The sequence below is a fragment of the Carassius gibelio genome, chromosome B5, assembly GCF_023724105.1.
Source record: "Carassius gibelio isolate Cgi1373 ecotype wild population from Czech Republic chromosome B5, carGib1.2-hapl.c, whole genome shotgun sequence".
Lineage (NCBI taxonomy): Eukaryota > Metazoa > Chordata > Actinopteri > Cypriniformes > Cyprinidae > Carassius > Carassius gibelio.
Window position 1 is genome coordinate 10,151,348 of NC_068400.1, and position 17,259 is coordinate 10,168,606.

Consider the following 17,259-nt stretch of genomic DNA (forward strand, 5'->3'; position numbering starts at 1 on the left):
TATATATATAAACAGAATTTGGTAACAACATAAAACATGGTGAGAAAAAAAAATAATATTTCATAGGGCCCTAAATTTAATTTTTGTTACATTTTTAATAAACTGATGTGAAAATGTATTCATACTTACATATAAATGTATGTAAGTTTCATGATTTTAATTAATTAGACATGCTTTCGGATTACTACAATTTTATTTAACTGTTAAAAAGGAGTCGAGAAAAATGGACGGAAAAATAATAACAAATAAAACGGAAAAAAAATGAATTCGAAAAATAAATAAAACACAATTTAGGAAAAAATAAAATGGATTTCATAGAGCCCTAGAAGTTTTTGTAAGTAATTGAAAATTGGTTGAATTTCACCCTTAAAAGGCTGTACAAACCCTGAAATGAACAATGTAAGATCATGTCAACATGAACTTCATCCTTTGACTTGCTTCAGATAAAAGTGTCCACCACAATTTCAATAGCATTGTCATTTTGACATCATTAATATCTGAAAGTTGAAGTTGAAAGTTATCATTATTTTCAGCTAAAAAGTTTTCACTTGTTTTGTTGCTAAAAGATTCAAAATACAGATTTGTTTGTCTCTGTGTGTAAACATTGTTCCAGCTCCAGTCAGAGAGAAAAGTGGGAGGAGAAACAGGATCATGTGACTGATGTCAAAGTAATATTTCTCTGAGGAACAACATTCATTCAAACTAACTCAAATCAGAAAGCAGAAAGAGTCACAAACCAGCTGAAATGAACTTGAGTGATTTCTACAAGAGTCTGTTTTTACTGGGTAAGTAAAACACAATCTGTCTAGACCTTAATGACCTAAAATCTGTTTTTTCACTTCATCTTTCAGACAGAGAAACACTTAACAGAAGACCCTCAATTATTATTGAATGTGGGTTTTTTTTGGTTAATGTTATCTATATACCCTTAAACAATAAACTTTTACTTGAGAAGCTATTTACGTAAGACATTAATACATGATTTTACAAAATCATACTGAATTTTACCCAACTGACAAATATTTTAAAAGTATAAATCTAACAAGATACAAGTCTATAAATCATAAGAAAAAAAATCTATTTACGTTTCTAAACACTAAGCATCATTCTGTGTTTCACATTTCAAGGGTTTTTCTCCGTTCAAACAAATGCAGGAGAAGGAGGTATGAGTTAGTGAATTAAACAGTATTTACAGTATATACATGGGGAAAACTCACAGACTTACATAGTCTGGTAGAGCTATAAATACTGGTAGACAATAATTGTAAATAAGCTTTTCTCTTGAACTTATTCCAGTGAAAATATCAACATGGGGAAGCGTCGAGCAGTCATCAACACATAGTGACTGGTATGCACAAAAAGCTCTGGATGGGGTAAAGTCCACCTGCACCCATACAGATTTAGAGAGTAACGCGTGGTGGAAGCTGGATCTGATGAAGGCGTACAACGTGAACAGAGTGACCATCACTAACAGAGACAGGTGCTGTAGCGAAAGGATAAACGGGGCAGAGATTCGGATTGGAAACAATTTTTCAAATGTTTTCAGCAACCCAGTGTGAGTCTCTCTGATGTATTCTCATATACAGAATCTGCTCAGTTGGTCATAGCTTCACACACACACACACACACACACACACACACACACACACACACACAAGATATGTGGGAGGACAGCTGGCAAGTGATTTGACCCTCAACACCAATTCTGGGACTCTTGATAGCTTACAGGAAGCAGGGACCTATTTTTTGTAATATTATACTCAAAGCCTAGTTGAAATAAAAAATTACCAGAGGACTTTTTTTTGACCACATTTTTATAAAATAAAGATAATCTATACACAGTATTTCAGTTACACTTAAACATTAACTTCTATCCTAATTCTTAACGTTTGGGGAAAAAAGTGTCTTTAAAAACTATTGGAACACACTGCCAATTTTATTGAACAATTTGATGATAAAATGAAATAATATATATATATATATATATATATATATATATATATATATATATATATGTATATACATATATATATATATATATATATATATATATATATATATATATATATATATATATATATATATATATATATATATATATATATATATATATATGTGTGTGTGTGTTCTGGCAGTGCATTTGAACATGGTTGACAGTTATTAATATACAATTAACATTTTGGATCATAAACTGTACTATATAAGTTTTATTTTCAACCTGAAAGCATAAATCTAGGCTATGTCATGCCGTTTTCAAAGCACAATGCAAAACCGTGACATTCTTCCACTGACGCTCTTTAGTCAGCAGCGATAAATCCGGCAATCCGCCAAAATAAAAGCCTGCTGATTTTAAAATGTAATATGATCAAAACGCTTTTATTTATTTATTTATTTTAAGACGCTTTTATCCAAAGCAACGTAAAATTGGGGAATACATAAAGCGATTCCTCTTAAAGAGGCAAACAAAGTAGTAGTAAATATTAGCATTTTATTTTTAAGTTTACTATAAAATAAATGTATTTGTATTTGATAATAGGACTGCCTTTTATTTTTTATAATATTATCACACACTATTATTTTTAGTTTATTTACTATTATTTTATAAAAAAAAAAAAACTAAATAAATAAAGTGCAATAATATTATAACTATTATTAATTAATTTTTTATATTTATATTTAGAGAGCCACACAGATGGGAAATCAAAAATTACCTGTATTACAGTGTATGATGTAGCTGTCCATCAGTGTAAACAATGTGCAAAGTAATTAAACCAAAAAGTACACGATTTATAAAGTTATTGGCTTCTAAAGTAAGGAGTCGACTCTGAATCGCTGAAACGAGTCGTTATAGATTTCAAATCTTTTGCCCATCTCTATGTACGTCACTAGAACACTTTGCAAAATAATCTCCACTTACCGTCTTGAGAGAAACTGAACTCTGACCTGCCCCACCCCCCACCCCACACACACACACACACACACACACACAGACGCTCTGTTTGGTGTGAGAGCATCATGTCGAGGAGAGTGTGTTTTATTTTCACTGCCAAAGAATGAAAATAAGAAGAACCAATGGCTAAAATTCATTTTCACCACAATACCAGAGCAGTACAACAAATCCTTGTTGTGTTCACAACATTTCACTGATGACTGCTTTTCTAATCTCGGTGAGTACAGCGGGATTTTCAAAGCGTTTGGCCATAAAAGAGGGTTCATTACCAACTTTATTTAGACCAACGTGCATCTCCGAATCACAACGGGAAGTATGATTATGAAGTTATGTGTTTGTTTTCTCCAGAGCGTCTTATCAGTATGTGTGCTGTCTGCAGCCTGTCTGCGCTGATCTTCATTTACAAACACGTCATTAAAATGAAGTGTAACTCCGTGAATACTCAACGAAGAGACATGAGAGAGATATCTATAGAAAGCTTGACATGTCTACTTTAAAACTAAACAAGTGCTGCCGAAAACAGATATTCTGTGATAAAGTAATCCATATGAAAACAACACGATGTCTGTTTTTCACGTCTCCCTTCGTTTTATCTAATGTGACCACGCCCCCGCACTGAACGCTCTATTCAGATTCAAACTGAAGCGCGGCTTGAATACACACACACAGAAGAAAAAGCAGCGAGACTGTTCAAGTTTTTTATTTCACTGTTTGCTTCGCGATGAGAGGAATAAGACATAATTCACCCCAAACAAATGCTAACGCATAGTTTACCGTGGAGGTGTGTGCGGAACAACCAATCAAACCTGACTATGTTAGTTGACCAATCAGAACACAGTATGCTACCGAAAGGTGGGGTTTAAGGAAACTGAATCCTTTGAACAACCTTGCGTGAACCGTTTGGGGATCTCTGAGAATTGAGGTAATTTAAAATGATATTTTGACAAAATGACAATGTTTTTTAACCTTGGATGGATTTAAACCTATTGTACAGGACTTATAAACAGTGATATGAAGCTTAGAATTTTCATCTTACTGGCTCTTTAATGGGTCACGCTATATGCAGTGTGAGGACCAACCAGGCAAAAAAATTATGTGCACCCATGACTATGAATACAAACTTGTAGAAAAGGCCATTTGGCCTTAGTTTTGTCTTCTTAATACAACATTACTTCTTCTACTTAATTCATTACTACATTCTGCACATTACCCACCTGAGAACAAAAAAGATGTAAATAAAACAATTATAAATAAGAATCAGTGTGTGTGTGTGTGTGTGTGTGTGTGTGTGAGAAGGGTTTCTTTTTTCTTAGGCTATACTCTCTTGCAATTGAACGTGAATACATTTACAACTTAAAAACATCAAAGCTAAACATCATATCTAGTCAAACCGCATCACAACATCACTACAAATACAGTATGGGATTGAAAACAGCGAACATCAATGTATAGGCTTGACTTGTTTCAGCGACGCTTGGTGAAACAGCATGGAGTGGATGTTTTCGGTTCAGATGCTCAATCACTGAAGTCGTACTGCTGTAGAATGCCAGATCTACTTTGCAGCAGACACATTGCACCTCGTTCTCTTCTTTTTTTAAGAACGTAATGATCTTGACATTCTCTGCCATTGGAAATCTTTACTTTCTGCCATCACGCCAACTAAATTCATAATGCATCATGTGCTATGTGTGCTTCCTAAACATTGAACAAAAGTTGTTGATTTCCTATTTTTTCTTTTGTTCTCTGATTAATGGACAACAAATATAACAAAATAACAAATATTTTTAACTTGTTAAACTGAAAAAAAATTATTGTATACATTAACAGCATTAATTTTGACAGCACTGATATATATGTAAAACTGTCAAAGAAACTATTAACACCTGGCAGATAATCAGATAATCACTATTGATGTCTAGGGCTGTCAAAATGGCTGAAAATCTACTATATTTCTGAAATATTAAAGATAAAATAAAAAAAATAAAAATTGGAAAAGTTTTATTTTCTATGTTTAATAATAATGCTTCATTGTAATGACAACTAATTGCACATTTGCTTATCTGCAAAATAATATAATAATACTAATAATAATAAATAAAAATGTAATTTCATCATAAAATTTAAGTTAATCATCATCACTCTTTCATCTTTTCCAGATGTGCTGTAGTCTCTACTATTCCAGCAGGAGCCACCTACAGTTATCCGTGTTATGGGATGAAGGGGCGTTATGTTTCTGTGGATCTTCCTGGACCTACACCACAGCATCTTACTCTCTGTGAAGTGGAGGTCTATGAAGAAGGTGTGATGAAACAAGCAGATTTAGTGTTTTGGGAAAATAACGGCTTCACAATAGTTGAAATTTGGCTATTTATGGTTTTTGAAAATGTGAAACTTCAACAGTTGCATGCGCTCAGCTTTCAATAATTTACTAAATTAAACGCATTTGTGTTTGACAAGTTAAAGTCGTGACATTTGCAAAAACCGATTCCGATTTTTGGCCAGTCAACCGGTGCATCCCTACTCCTAAGTTTGGATATTTTTCTTTAAAAATTTGTGTCTGGGTGTTTTAAACTTCCAAATAAAATTTTGTTTACACATAACATTCCCGAAGCAAGTTATAGCAATTTATTACAATATTGTTTTCCAGCACTTTTAAGTGAAAAACAGATATATTTCGTTTACTAACAATAGAGATGTGTCCAAAAACTGTTAGGGAGTAAAAAAAAATGGAAAGAGTATTATAACAAAACAAAAAAGCGTTTTTTTTTTTTTGAGAAATATATTTTCAATCTGAGTATGAACAATAAACAAGCCTTGCAGCATGTAGTTGAAACAATTGCACAAATTGTCTTCTGTAACAATACAAACAAATGATGTTTTGCTGTGCTTTTTCAGAGAGTTTTCTCATGCAAATGTGTTATTTTGTGTTTGTTTTCATGAGTCTCTGAATATCCAAATGAGAGATGTAATATATCTCCGAAAACTCCACTTTACGACACTTTTTAAATCATTCAGATAGGATTAGTGGTTCAAAAGTTATTAAACATTTAAGAACAACAGTTATTTTTAGCCGCTGGTGGCTGTCTCTGTCTTTGAGGGTTAATGTCATCCAGGTTTCTATAGTTTTGTTGGTTTTACATAGATTTTTGAGGATACTTTTAGTCTTAAGAGATGGATACATTTGCACCAAATTCACTGTAGATATGGTAGTCACAATGCATTGAATGTTTTTATTATTTCCCTTCAGTCTATGTCTGTTCACTCTCTTGTGCCCTTTTATGTCCTCTTTTCCCAGAAGACCTTTGTGAAGATTAAACCTAAACTAGAGTCCAGCTCCTGTCACAGGTGAGAGGGAAACATACACAAATCTCAAATCAATTCTTACAGACAGCAGTTTTAAGAGATCTTCTCATTTCAGCTTCAATCTGCTTTGGTGGAACCAGGGTTTTCTGACGTGACTCTGATATGGTCTCAACCACTCAAACAGGAAGTGATTTTTCTATTCTATAGGTTTTCTTTTTATTTATTATATAATTTAAAAGCCTATGCTACGTGTACTGTGTTAACCTAACTGAGACTTGTTATAGCACTTATATATCATTGCTAGGGCTGGGATAAACTACTATTTTTTTAAACTATTAATCTAGCGATTATTTTTTTGATGCATCGATTAATCTAACAATTATTTTTTTCAGACCGATTCGATTTCGATTATCTCCCCATTAATTGACTTACTAACAATTTATACATGTTGATTTACATATCTGAATGAAGAAAACATGAATTCCTTAACATTCCAATATATGTTTATTGCTCTTAAAATTACAAAATAAAAGACTGACTAAGAATGCATTACTTTGCACTTGTATAGAGATAGCATTCAATAAAACCTTGAAGCCTTGAAAACACATACTGAAACAAGCTTACTGAACACATAGCGCCTAGCTCAGTGTTGAGTACTCGAGACTCGGACTCGGTCTTGGACTCGGTCTCGAGACCGTATTTTAATGGTCTCGGTCTTGTCATGGACTCGTGTGCATTTTGACTCCGTATTGACTCGGACTCTAACATATTAGGAATCGGACTTATGCCCGAGTCCACTCGAGTCCCAATCAAAATATTTCATGATTATTACTGTATGTTAATGTTTATTTAAATTGATGTATGATTGACACATCCAATGACTGGTGATTTTCTTTTGACGTGAGACGTTAGGCCAGCGACACACTGGATGCGTGGCACAAGCGTCTCAGCTGCGTGGCGTGTCTGTTTTTAATTCGGCTCCCATGTTAACAGGTTAGATCTTGCAGACTGCCTGCGTGAGACGCGCGGAAAACCCGTGCATGCTAGAAATAGAACCGACGCCTATTTTTCACGTGACACGCGTGCATGTTGGAAGCGTTTCCACGCAAAATATACTAGGAAAATATGTTTATATGTCATTTTGTACACAAATACATATTAATTCATGACATTTTGATATTTGAAAGTCTATAGGTTGGCATAAATTCAGATATAAATGTAATTTAAAAAATAAATTAATAATGATCGATTTTCGAATATTGCACCTGTCAAACATATTCTATTTTGCCGTCAATACTGTTGACGGTGTCCTATCAGTAGGTGTGTAAAAAAAAAAAAAAAAAGTTGATATTGTTGTCATGAAGACAAGAGCCTGGTCTGTCGGCGGTCTCCCTCTATGTCACCTACAGCAGCAGCAGCGCGCCAAGCCACCGCATGCAGGCACGCTTCTGGTGTGTAAAGACACAGAAAACGTGAAGCAGCCACCACGCTTCTGTCACGCAGTAGAGACGCCACGCAGCCAGTGTGTCACCGGCCTTAAGTTACCCTCCTGCCATCCGCCTGTAGTGACCCCGCTTTCCAGAAAGCCACATTGCTACATTATTTCTGTCAACTGTGTTATTTTTACAAAGTAGGACAAAATATTCACAGAAAAAAAAACAAATATCGTTTAATTAAATTATATAATGAATACAGACACAGACTGACTTTCTCAACACTAGACATCTCCCCCCAAAAATGTCTGACAGAATGCATTGAACTTATATGGCATTTCATCCAGCTTTCTTCCCCTGGCACATACACACTTTTGCATGGAATTTTCCTGGACAGTCAGTCGGCTCTTGTGTGTATGCCCTCCGTAACTAAAAAATTAAAACGCACAATCCAGGGAAATTAGCATTAGATTATCCGTTGCTGTTACAGAAAGTGATAAAATGGTAACTGTTGTCAGTCCCCGCTTCCTCTGCACCAGTAGAGAGAGTTTAGTCGGGGTGGATTGATCATGAGACCACATCGTGCTTGGTTGGGTAGCAGGATGGTCTCCTCACTTATTTTTTTGAAAAGTAATTATGCCCATCTGTAATCTTCACAACATCTAAAGTGCACATAATCCAAGACATTTTCAGGATATTAGCAGTCATTAGTTAAGCTTCAGGGTTAAAGTTATGTAAAAGCTGTTACAGTTGAACATTTACAGGTATAGTGGTACAGAAATGTTACTTGTACTAGAAGTGTTATGTAGAATTACAATATAGAGTCGTACAGTAATATTATGTGTACTAGAAAGGTAATATGGATGTGTATAGTGGTACAACGATGTTATGTGAAAATGAGCACTTAATATTGACAAGTAACACTTCATAATACTAATAAAATTACCTTTACACCACATACTATGTGGCCCTTTTACCCTTTATTGTTTCCACCAAACATTTGACATACTCTTGAAGATTTCTTTAGGTCTTGTCTCAGACCCAATCTCTCTGGTCTCGGTCTTGACTCGGACTCGAATGAGCTGGTCTCGACTACAACACTGGCCTAGCTTACTGAAAAAATGTTCTTCTTTCAGATGAAAATAACAACAACTTGATGTCTAGCATTCAATAAAAAAGGTCACCCAAAATACTTGTTTAGAGCAATTGAAAGAATACAGTAACCAATGTAGGGCTTTAGGAGTGCTTTTCCAAAATAATAAATTAACAGTGGGAGCCAGCAGCCTGTCATGGAGAAAAAAAAAAATCTCTGAATGCTCCACGTGAAACTTTGGCGTTCCGCCCTTTTTCTATCGTGTCTAATGATTTTGGTTAATATGCACGAGGGAGAGAGGGAGAGAGAGAGAGAGAGAGAGAGAGAGAGAGAGAGAGCAAGACAGCGCTCTTGTAGTTTGAAGACTGTGAGTGCGCTAGCGCGCATGAAACTTTGGTGTTTCGCCCTTTTTCTATCGTGTTGAATGATTTTGATTAATATGCACAAGGGAGAGAGAGAGCAAGTAGCGCTCGTGTTGTTTGAAGACTGAGTGTGCGCGCGCAGCCGAAGCTCTCTCTCGTACGCGCCCTGTTCTGGTTCTACATCATTTACCGATCAAATAAGGCTTTGACAGCCGCCAAAAAAAAAAGATCAATGCAGAAAAACCCCTGGATGGGTTATATAACGTTGGACAGAATGTTGATCCGACCATCGCGTATATTCAGCGTACATAAGGTAAACGTTTTGCAAACTTTTTTTAGAAAAATAAAAACAGGTCGACGAAACGATGCACATATTTTGCGTCCCGACGCGTTGTCCCAGCCCTAATCATTGCTCTTTTTGTCATTGTTGATTGCTTCCATTGTCCTCATCTGTAAGTCGCTTTGGATAAAAGCATCTGCTAAATGAATAAATGTAAATGTTCCTCAATGTTGATCACAATAAAGTTGTATGTGAAAACTTCTCAGTCAACTTTTTTTTTTCCAAGTAATATTATTCATTATTTACTACAGTTTACTATTTTAATTTACTGTAATACATTTTCTTTTGCATATCCATTAGTAATTTAGTATCAATAAAAAAAGTCCAGCCTAATATACCTTAAAGGGTTAGTTAACCCAAATATTGTTAATTATTCACCCACATGTTGTTTCAAACCCATGAGACCTTCATCCATCTTCAGAAAACAAATTAAGATATTTTTGAAGCAAACTGGAGCTGTCTGACCCTCAATAGACAGCAATGTAACTCAAATGTTCCCAAATCCAGAAACGTAGCAAGGAGATCTGTGAATTAATCCATGTGCCATCAGTGGTTCATCCGCAATTATACGAAACTACGAGAATACTTTTTGTGCGCAAAAGTAAAAAAAAATTGATTCAACAAATTGTCTCCTCTGCATCACCCTGGTGCCATTTAGGAGAATTTATATTGGAGTGATGCAAAATTTCAATCAAAATTGGCAATGAATCGATCGCCATTGATTTTGTGTAGCTTTATGTTGTAAATGCCGTCCTGGAGCAGCATTTACATTTACTGGGAGCGAAGTGATTAGTAAATGTTCGGAGCACGGAGGGGAAATCGCTCACATACTCTGATCCGAACACACGAGCTGGAGATTACCTACTTATCACAGGAGCAGCTTTACTGACCAGATGCACATGGAAATCTCATTCAAATGTTTTGCACAGCCCTAGTTCCCACTATAAATATCTCTAGATAGATAAAACAAGTATATTTTTCCAAGGAAGGAACATTCCCTTTATAATCAACCAACAAGCAGACAATGAGCCCAGCCCAAACTCACCAGGGAGAGCACTACCTGCTGCGGTGGATTTACAAACTTTAGAAACAATAGTCATTGTCATATTTTAAATATTAAGGAATATTTCTCGGTAACGGCAGACACTGCGTTCTCAAAAACCCTGATTGGAGCACGCCTACAGTCTTTCCACGCTTCCCCTCCATGAGAACAAGTGAACAAGGACCGAGAGATTTAAATGAATGATTCTGAGAGTATTAGAGTCCTTCTTTCATCCGTCTTTCTCTATCAGCGTCTAAAGGGCTGCTCACACAAAGTGATTTTCAGCAAAAGTCGCTGATTTCCACAGAGTTGGCGATGCAACAATGAAAACAGAACTGAACTTCAGGCAGATTCAGCATCAACCAAACAATGCAATGAAGCTCTAAAACCTTTTTTTCTTTTTTTACATTGCAGACATAAGGAACAGATATTTATATGAGTATCCAGACTTTAACTGTTTTTTTTCTACTGTCAACACTAATGTACTGTTATTTTAAATGATCTTTTGAAACATGAAACATAAAATACTGAAATAAACTAATTACTTTGAGGTAAACATGAGATAGTTATGCACTGAAGTTTTGGCAACTGAAAATTACAATATTTTATTAATAATATAAATATTAAAATTATGCTAAAATAACTAAATGTAAAATTAGTTCCCCTGAAACAGAGTGGCAGAGTGTTTCCAGCATTTTGAATTACTTAATGTATTTTTTTTTTACCTAAATTTGGATAAAGCTTATTTCGTTTCAGTGAAAATAGTTCAGTTTGGTTCATCACTAACAGAATTCTGTCATATTTCCCACTACAAATTGTTTCTTGTTTCTGCCTCTTTATTATTCGTTTTCCTTGGATTATGTATTTGTCTTACATTTTATGCATTCAAAAAGTGACCTTAAAATATATAAAAATATTAATATATAAGTATTATTATTAACTGGTAGCCCCATAAATTCAGTTCAAGGAAGTTCTGATCCTCATGCAGCATTTTCCTTTTCAGTAACGTGTGAATGGAAATGTGTCGCAATGATGATGTAAGAGCTGTTTTTAACTCACATGTCTCTCTCTGCAGGAAATATTCTCTGTAATTCTGAATCTAAACTTCGTGTCCTTATCTTCAGGTCAGACTGTAGCTCTACAGATGAAAGACTGTTTGTAGGGAGCAGGGTGAGAGCACTGTGAACATTCGCTGTATTGTCACCCGCTATATTCACAAACATCCATTAGAAAGACAGACAAAGCTCCACGTTACGCCTCGCCGCTGACACAAAGGGAGTTTTAGCTAAATAAACCAGTCGGATCATGTTTTCTATCCTCTTAAAGGTAAAGTGCATCATGGATGCATGTGAGAGAGAAAAAAAAACACCATCTTTGTTTCGTCAACATATACTATGAACCAACACAATTCAAAACAATGAATCCTTTGACATGTGCCACTCAAACTTCCTGTTGCAAAATGACAATACATCAACCCAAGAAGAAAACTGCAGTAGTTAAACAGTTTTTAAACATGTCAACATCTCACACAGTCTTTTAAAGAACAGATTTGTGCTTTTATTAGGCGAATTAGATTTATGCAATCACATTATTTACTTTTGGCTGAAGGAAAACATTCATTTCAGTTTGTGTTTATAATTCCCATCTGAGAAGTTCAAGGAGGTTCTGATACCCATGCACTTTCATTTACAGTAACTTGTGGTTGGAAATCAGATGAACAAACCTACAGCATTAGTAAGGTCAGATCACATAACCTCACATGAACTCATTATTCAGAGCAGAGAAACTCCAGCAGCGTAGAGAACATCTCCTGCTCCGGGTTAAAGCAGTCACTCACCAGATAGACGTGGTCCTGATCCTGGAAAGCGTGCTGGAGCTGAGGGATCCAAGGACTGGAGTTCAGGGCCAGGATGCTTCGCTCTTCCTCAAAGAACGCCGTCTTTACAAGACACAGAAGAATGTATTTTTAATGAGATCCTGATATTCATGCAACTGATTCTAGTTAGTCATTTAGTGGATGCTTTTATGCATTTATTACGCTGAAAATCCTCCTGGAGTAACCTGAGACTGGATTCCTTGCTCAAGGACAGTGATTGCACATAACACAGTTCATTCAGTGAAGCACGTTGCACACAAAAATAGCAAGAACTAGCAGAAAACCAGGAGTGTTGGCTGGTGTTAAGGTACAATCACATTATCAAAATGTTAAATACATTATTCAGGCACAAAATATTTATTGTCAATAGTGTAACAATTCATCACAGCCCACATATCAGTTGTACACAATATTTTATTTTAGTTTAGTGCTCAGAAGCAAGCAAACTAGATGCTTGGTCCTAACCTTGTAATCTGTGACCAAGTAAATTTCATTCACACTGAAATGAAATGCTGTGGAAAAACTGAGCAAATCAAACCTACAATGCAAAAATATCTTTTATAAGGTGCTTGAACACAGTTGTGTGGCTGCAGTGTGTGAAAACAACCGGTCTGTAATGGTAAAAATCTACCCACTCATTTTATTAATAATCACAATAAATCATAAACAGTCTCTAAGAACTAGTGATTCCAGATCTCTTGGAATGCCAAAAGCTTCTTGGCTTCTGTAAGACTAATGATGCTAAAGATATGCCTGTGTAGTTAAAAAATGCATATGAAAGCGATGTGAATCGATTGCTTGAGAGTTTCTGACCGTTTCAGTGCATGAGATTGTGGTGTGTTGCAGGGGTCTCGAACTCTGAAGCTCCGCCCTCTTCTGAAAAGAGGTCCGGGAACATCAGCTAATTTGCATTCAAAGGGACAAACACAAAAACAGCCCATTTGGCTAAAAAGTGATCTGTGGGGTATTTTGAGCTAAAACTTTGCATGGGACATCAGAGACGTATTTTATATCGTGTAAAAAGGGGCACAATAGGTCCCCATTAAGCAAACTAAATGAACTGACATAAATTAGTCCCGATTGTTGAGTTGATATGTGATTTATGTAGTTTTTTGGGGAGCAAATCGATGTTTTCACCACATCACTTTTGGTGATGATGCAGTGTAATGCTTCAGGTTTGATGGAGACTCACATTGTTCTGTGAACGCAGGCTGGTTTTGTCCATGATCTTCATGGCGTACACATCTCCTGTAGCTTTCTCCTTCACCACCTGCACCTCAGAGAAGTGTCCCCTTCCCACGATGCCCCTCACCTCAAAATCCTTCTTACCAGGAAGCAGTTCCTGAACTTCAGCCACTAATTCAGAATCTGAAACAAACAAACGGTCATAATACAACAAAAGCAACTAAATGGCTATTTGAGATTCCATATGAAGGCGCTTACATTTATTGATAAAGTTGGCCACATGTTTGATCTTCATGAGCTCTGGTGTGGCACACTCTTGATAAAGCAGCAGGAAAGCATCAATCAGAGTTTCTCTGGAAACACCAGACGAACTGCACTTTCCCTGAAAAACCACAAACATTCACTTTACTACACAACATTTACAGAGAAATACAGCATATTATGCATTTTATAGTATTTCTGCTTTTCGACAACCAGGAGAAGTCTTGTATTCTCCTTTAATCAGCTAAAAAACACCACAAAGACATGATTCCTGTCTGAATCTGAGCCGGATCATAGCGATTTGTTCAATTCTCAACCCTTTTTCAGACGCATGAAAGATTCAAGGCATTATTTTATGACCAATCCTGATTTCCCTCTTGCCACTCCTTCACAGATTGTAATTAAATTATGCATTTTGAAATTTGAATACTTCCTTTTGTCATTAAATTTTATATAAATATAATTGATAAAAAATAATAATAATGGACCCTTTTCACAATTTAACGGTCATCAGCATTGAAAAATCTTCTCATGTTTGTATTTTTTTTTATGCATGTATATTTATAACAGTATTCTGTTATATTTGCATCCAATTACAAAAAAAAAAAAAAAAGTTAACGCTAATGCAAAGGTTTTTCTAATGCCGCATCTGTGGGAAGGATGGTACATTTTATATTGTTCTGTTTTTATTTTGCTATTTAAACAAGTGGGAATGCAAAGAATATATATCTGTGGTTCTCTCCCATTCACTGGTCTTCAGGTTAACCCAATTATGACGACTTCCACTGCTGAGAAACCCGGAAATGTGAAATAGGTCCATAATAATAATGCAATTTTTATTCAAAGGACAGCATAAAGTTGAATGATAACAATAAAGCACAAGACAACAACCCTTTAACATTAGACTCTTTAAGACTTTAATTTCTAGATCTATAGATCACCTGCAGCAGCTGATTGAGTCGAGCGCAGCGGCTGGTGATGGACTCCACAGCAGACAGATCTTTAACACTGACCTGGCCTCCATATTTAAACTTCAACATCTCTGCAGGACAGACAAACATCAGCAATACAGTCAACACAGTCCACGACAAATCCACTGTGTTCAAATACAAGGGGGCAGCTATACAGACAGCAATGATGGGAATATGCCTATGATGCACAAACATGTAATCCAGGGTTTTTTTTTTTTACAAATACTTGTTGCTGTATTCGCACTAAAATCATTTTCTACCGTGTTAAAAGCTCAAATATCAGTATAAAACGAGACATCAATGAAACTAATAATACATATCTGCATACAGTATTTTCAGCCTGATTATTATCTTTCTAGGATAGATTTTTTTATTATTATTAGAAATAGTAACGTTACATAGAATAGAAGTCTGATGGAGTCTAATGGGCTTCAGTTTGTTTACATTTGAGTTTTGACAGTTGGAGTTTGAATATTCCTGGCTCATCTGAACATTCCGTCAATGTAAATCTATGGGATTTTTATGATTTTTAATCTCCATTTTTATGAAAACCATGAATTCGGATCAGTCTGAAAAAATATAGCACACTAAGTCAGATCAACACATATATGTATACAGTAGAGTTTACATGAAATGTCAAAAGTGACATTTTTATAGTTCATGTAAAATCATTTTAAACAAAACGTATTCATTCTAACTAACGTTAAGCATTGCGTTTGTATGGTCATATTAACTAAAGAGCATGTGTTTTAAAAATTAATGTCACACGACATGAATATTTATAAGATGAATCAGAAAAAGTCATTAAATAAACTAAACTATTAATAGCAAACCATAAACTTTCAATGTATTTGTGAGGTGAATCTGTTAATTTGATTAACTGACACTCGTCAAACTGTAAACGTTTGACCATGACAGAGCAAATCACCCGTGTCACTATACAAACGGGCTTAATATTTATTAAAATTAAACTGAGATCGCTTCTGAAATCACTCATAATGATATTAATTGACATTATTAACATTAATGTTACAGCAAAAATGTTTCAGGTTGAAAGTTTCCCTCGTTATTCACCGATGAGCTCATAACGGTCGCGTTAAACAAACACATTCATCTCAGTTTCATTGAAGATTAGAGATATGTTTAACTTACCTAAAGCTCGTGTGATAATATGTGGAGCAGTAAATTATCATTGGATTAATCGCGTTTAGATGCACATCACTGACTGACTGCTGTGTGGACACGTCCAACGCTTCCTGGCGAATTCAAATTTTGCGCGTTCGGCGGGACAATACATGGTGGACGCATCCGAGTTACGTCACCACGTTCGCCTAAGCACCGCCCACAAGTATCTTTCTCTGCGGCAACACGTTTGCGCTTTGGTTTAACCAAACATACCAATTTTTTCAATGTTATTTTAATTAAAAGGTGATATTTGTTACTGACACTTGTACAAATTCTAGAAAACACATCCACAATTTTCTTTGCATAAACAAGTTTTCTTGCTCACTTCCTGCTCTTATTTTTTTTGACAGAGCTAGACTCACTTCTCACATCTTTTTGTTGAAAAAGTGACTTAAAACAAAATATAGATTTTTTTATGATTCTATTGACACGGTTTAGTTTGCCAAGAAATTTTTATCACTTTATTATTAGTATTAATATTTTCATAAGTTTTTTAAATTATACAATTTATTTTCATTTATTTTTTTCATTCGTTTATTTTGCATGTCTAGCCCTTTTTTTTCCTGTTATAGTCATTACATATGCTGCATTAATGTAAATGTAAACACAGTGCTTCAAAAGCTCAATGTTCAACACGTAATGGGTAAAGCTCATTTTTGCAAAAAAAAAAAAAAAAAGTTTGATTATTTGAGATTTTCACACAAGTGCTGTTAAAAACTCTTAATGTTCAATTATTCTAAGTGTTTTAAATGTAGTTCAGTCAGGGCTGTGTGTCTCTCTCTAGATACTACACAAGTTACATGACCACACTCTGACCTCTGACCTCTGACAGAGAACAACTACTCTCTCAGCGAGTCTCACTGACTTGTGAAGATCTGGTTTCCCTGGTGATGTCTGTGAGTGCCATGGCAACAGCCTCCCCGAGCTGTGATGGAGAGAGACATGGGTAACTACAGAAACCATCCGAGTTCACAGACAAGACGACATCACAGGTCACTAGAACAATCACAACAAAACAGCCTCAGATAAAGAAATCAGCTTCTTCATCGGATTTGGAGAAGTGTGGCACTGCATCAGTGTCTCATCAATGGATGCTCTGCAGTGAATGGGTGCCGTCAGAATGAGAGTCCAAACAGCTAATCTCGTTCTGACGGCACCCATTCACTGCAGAGCATATAATGCTAAAACACTGATGCAATAACACATTTCTCCAAATCCGATGAACATCTTGGATGGCCGGAGCATCGTATGACTTCAG

The 17,259-nt window shown here is 35.6% G+C and overlaps 1 protein-coding gene across 11 annotated transcripts in view; it reads right to left on the minus strand.

Moving 5' to 3' along the window:
• The window catches only part of cita (citron rho-interacting serine/threonine kinase a), an 86,040-nt gene extending 69,913 nt beyond the window's left edge, over positions 1-16,127 (minus strand). For all 11 annotated transcript variants that reach the window (XM_052555541.1, XM_052555540.1, XM_052555539.1 and 8 more), the window contains exons 1-5: positions 15,969-16,127; positions 14,787-14,887; positions 13,843-13,966; positions 13,592-13,767; positions 12,361-12,462 (exon numbers count right to left, since the gene is read on the minus strand). In XM_052555541.1, the coding sequence (XP_052411501.1) occupies positions 12,361-12,462; positions 13,592-13,767; positions 13,843-13,966; positions 14,787-14,885 (501 nt within the window). In that variant the 5' untranslated portion in view covers positions 14,886-14,887; positions 15,969-16,127. The remainder of the gene's footprint in view (positions 1-12,360; positions 12,463-13,591; positions 13,768-13,842; positions 13,967-14,786; positions 14,888-15,968) is intronic.
• Positions 16,128-17,259: the final 1,132 nt, after the last annotated feature.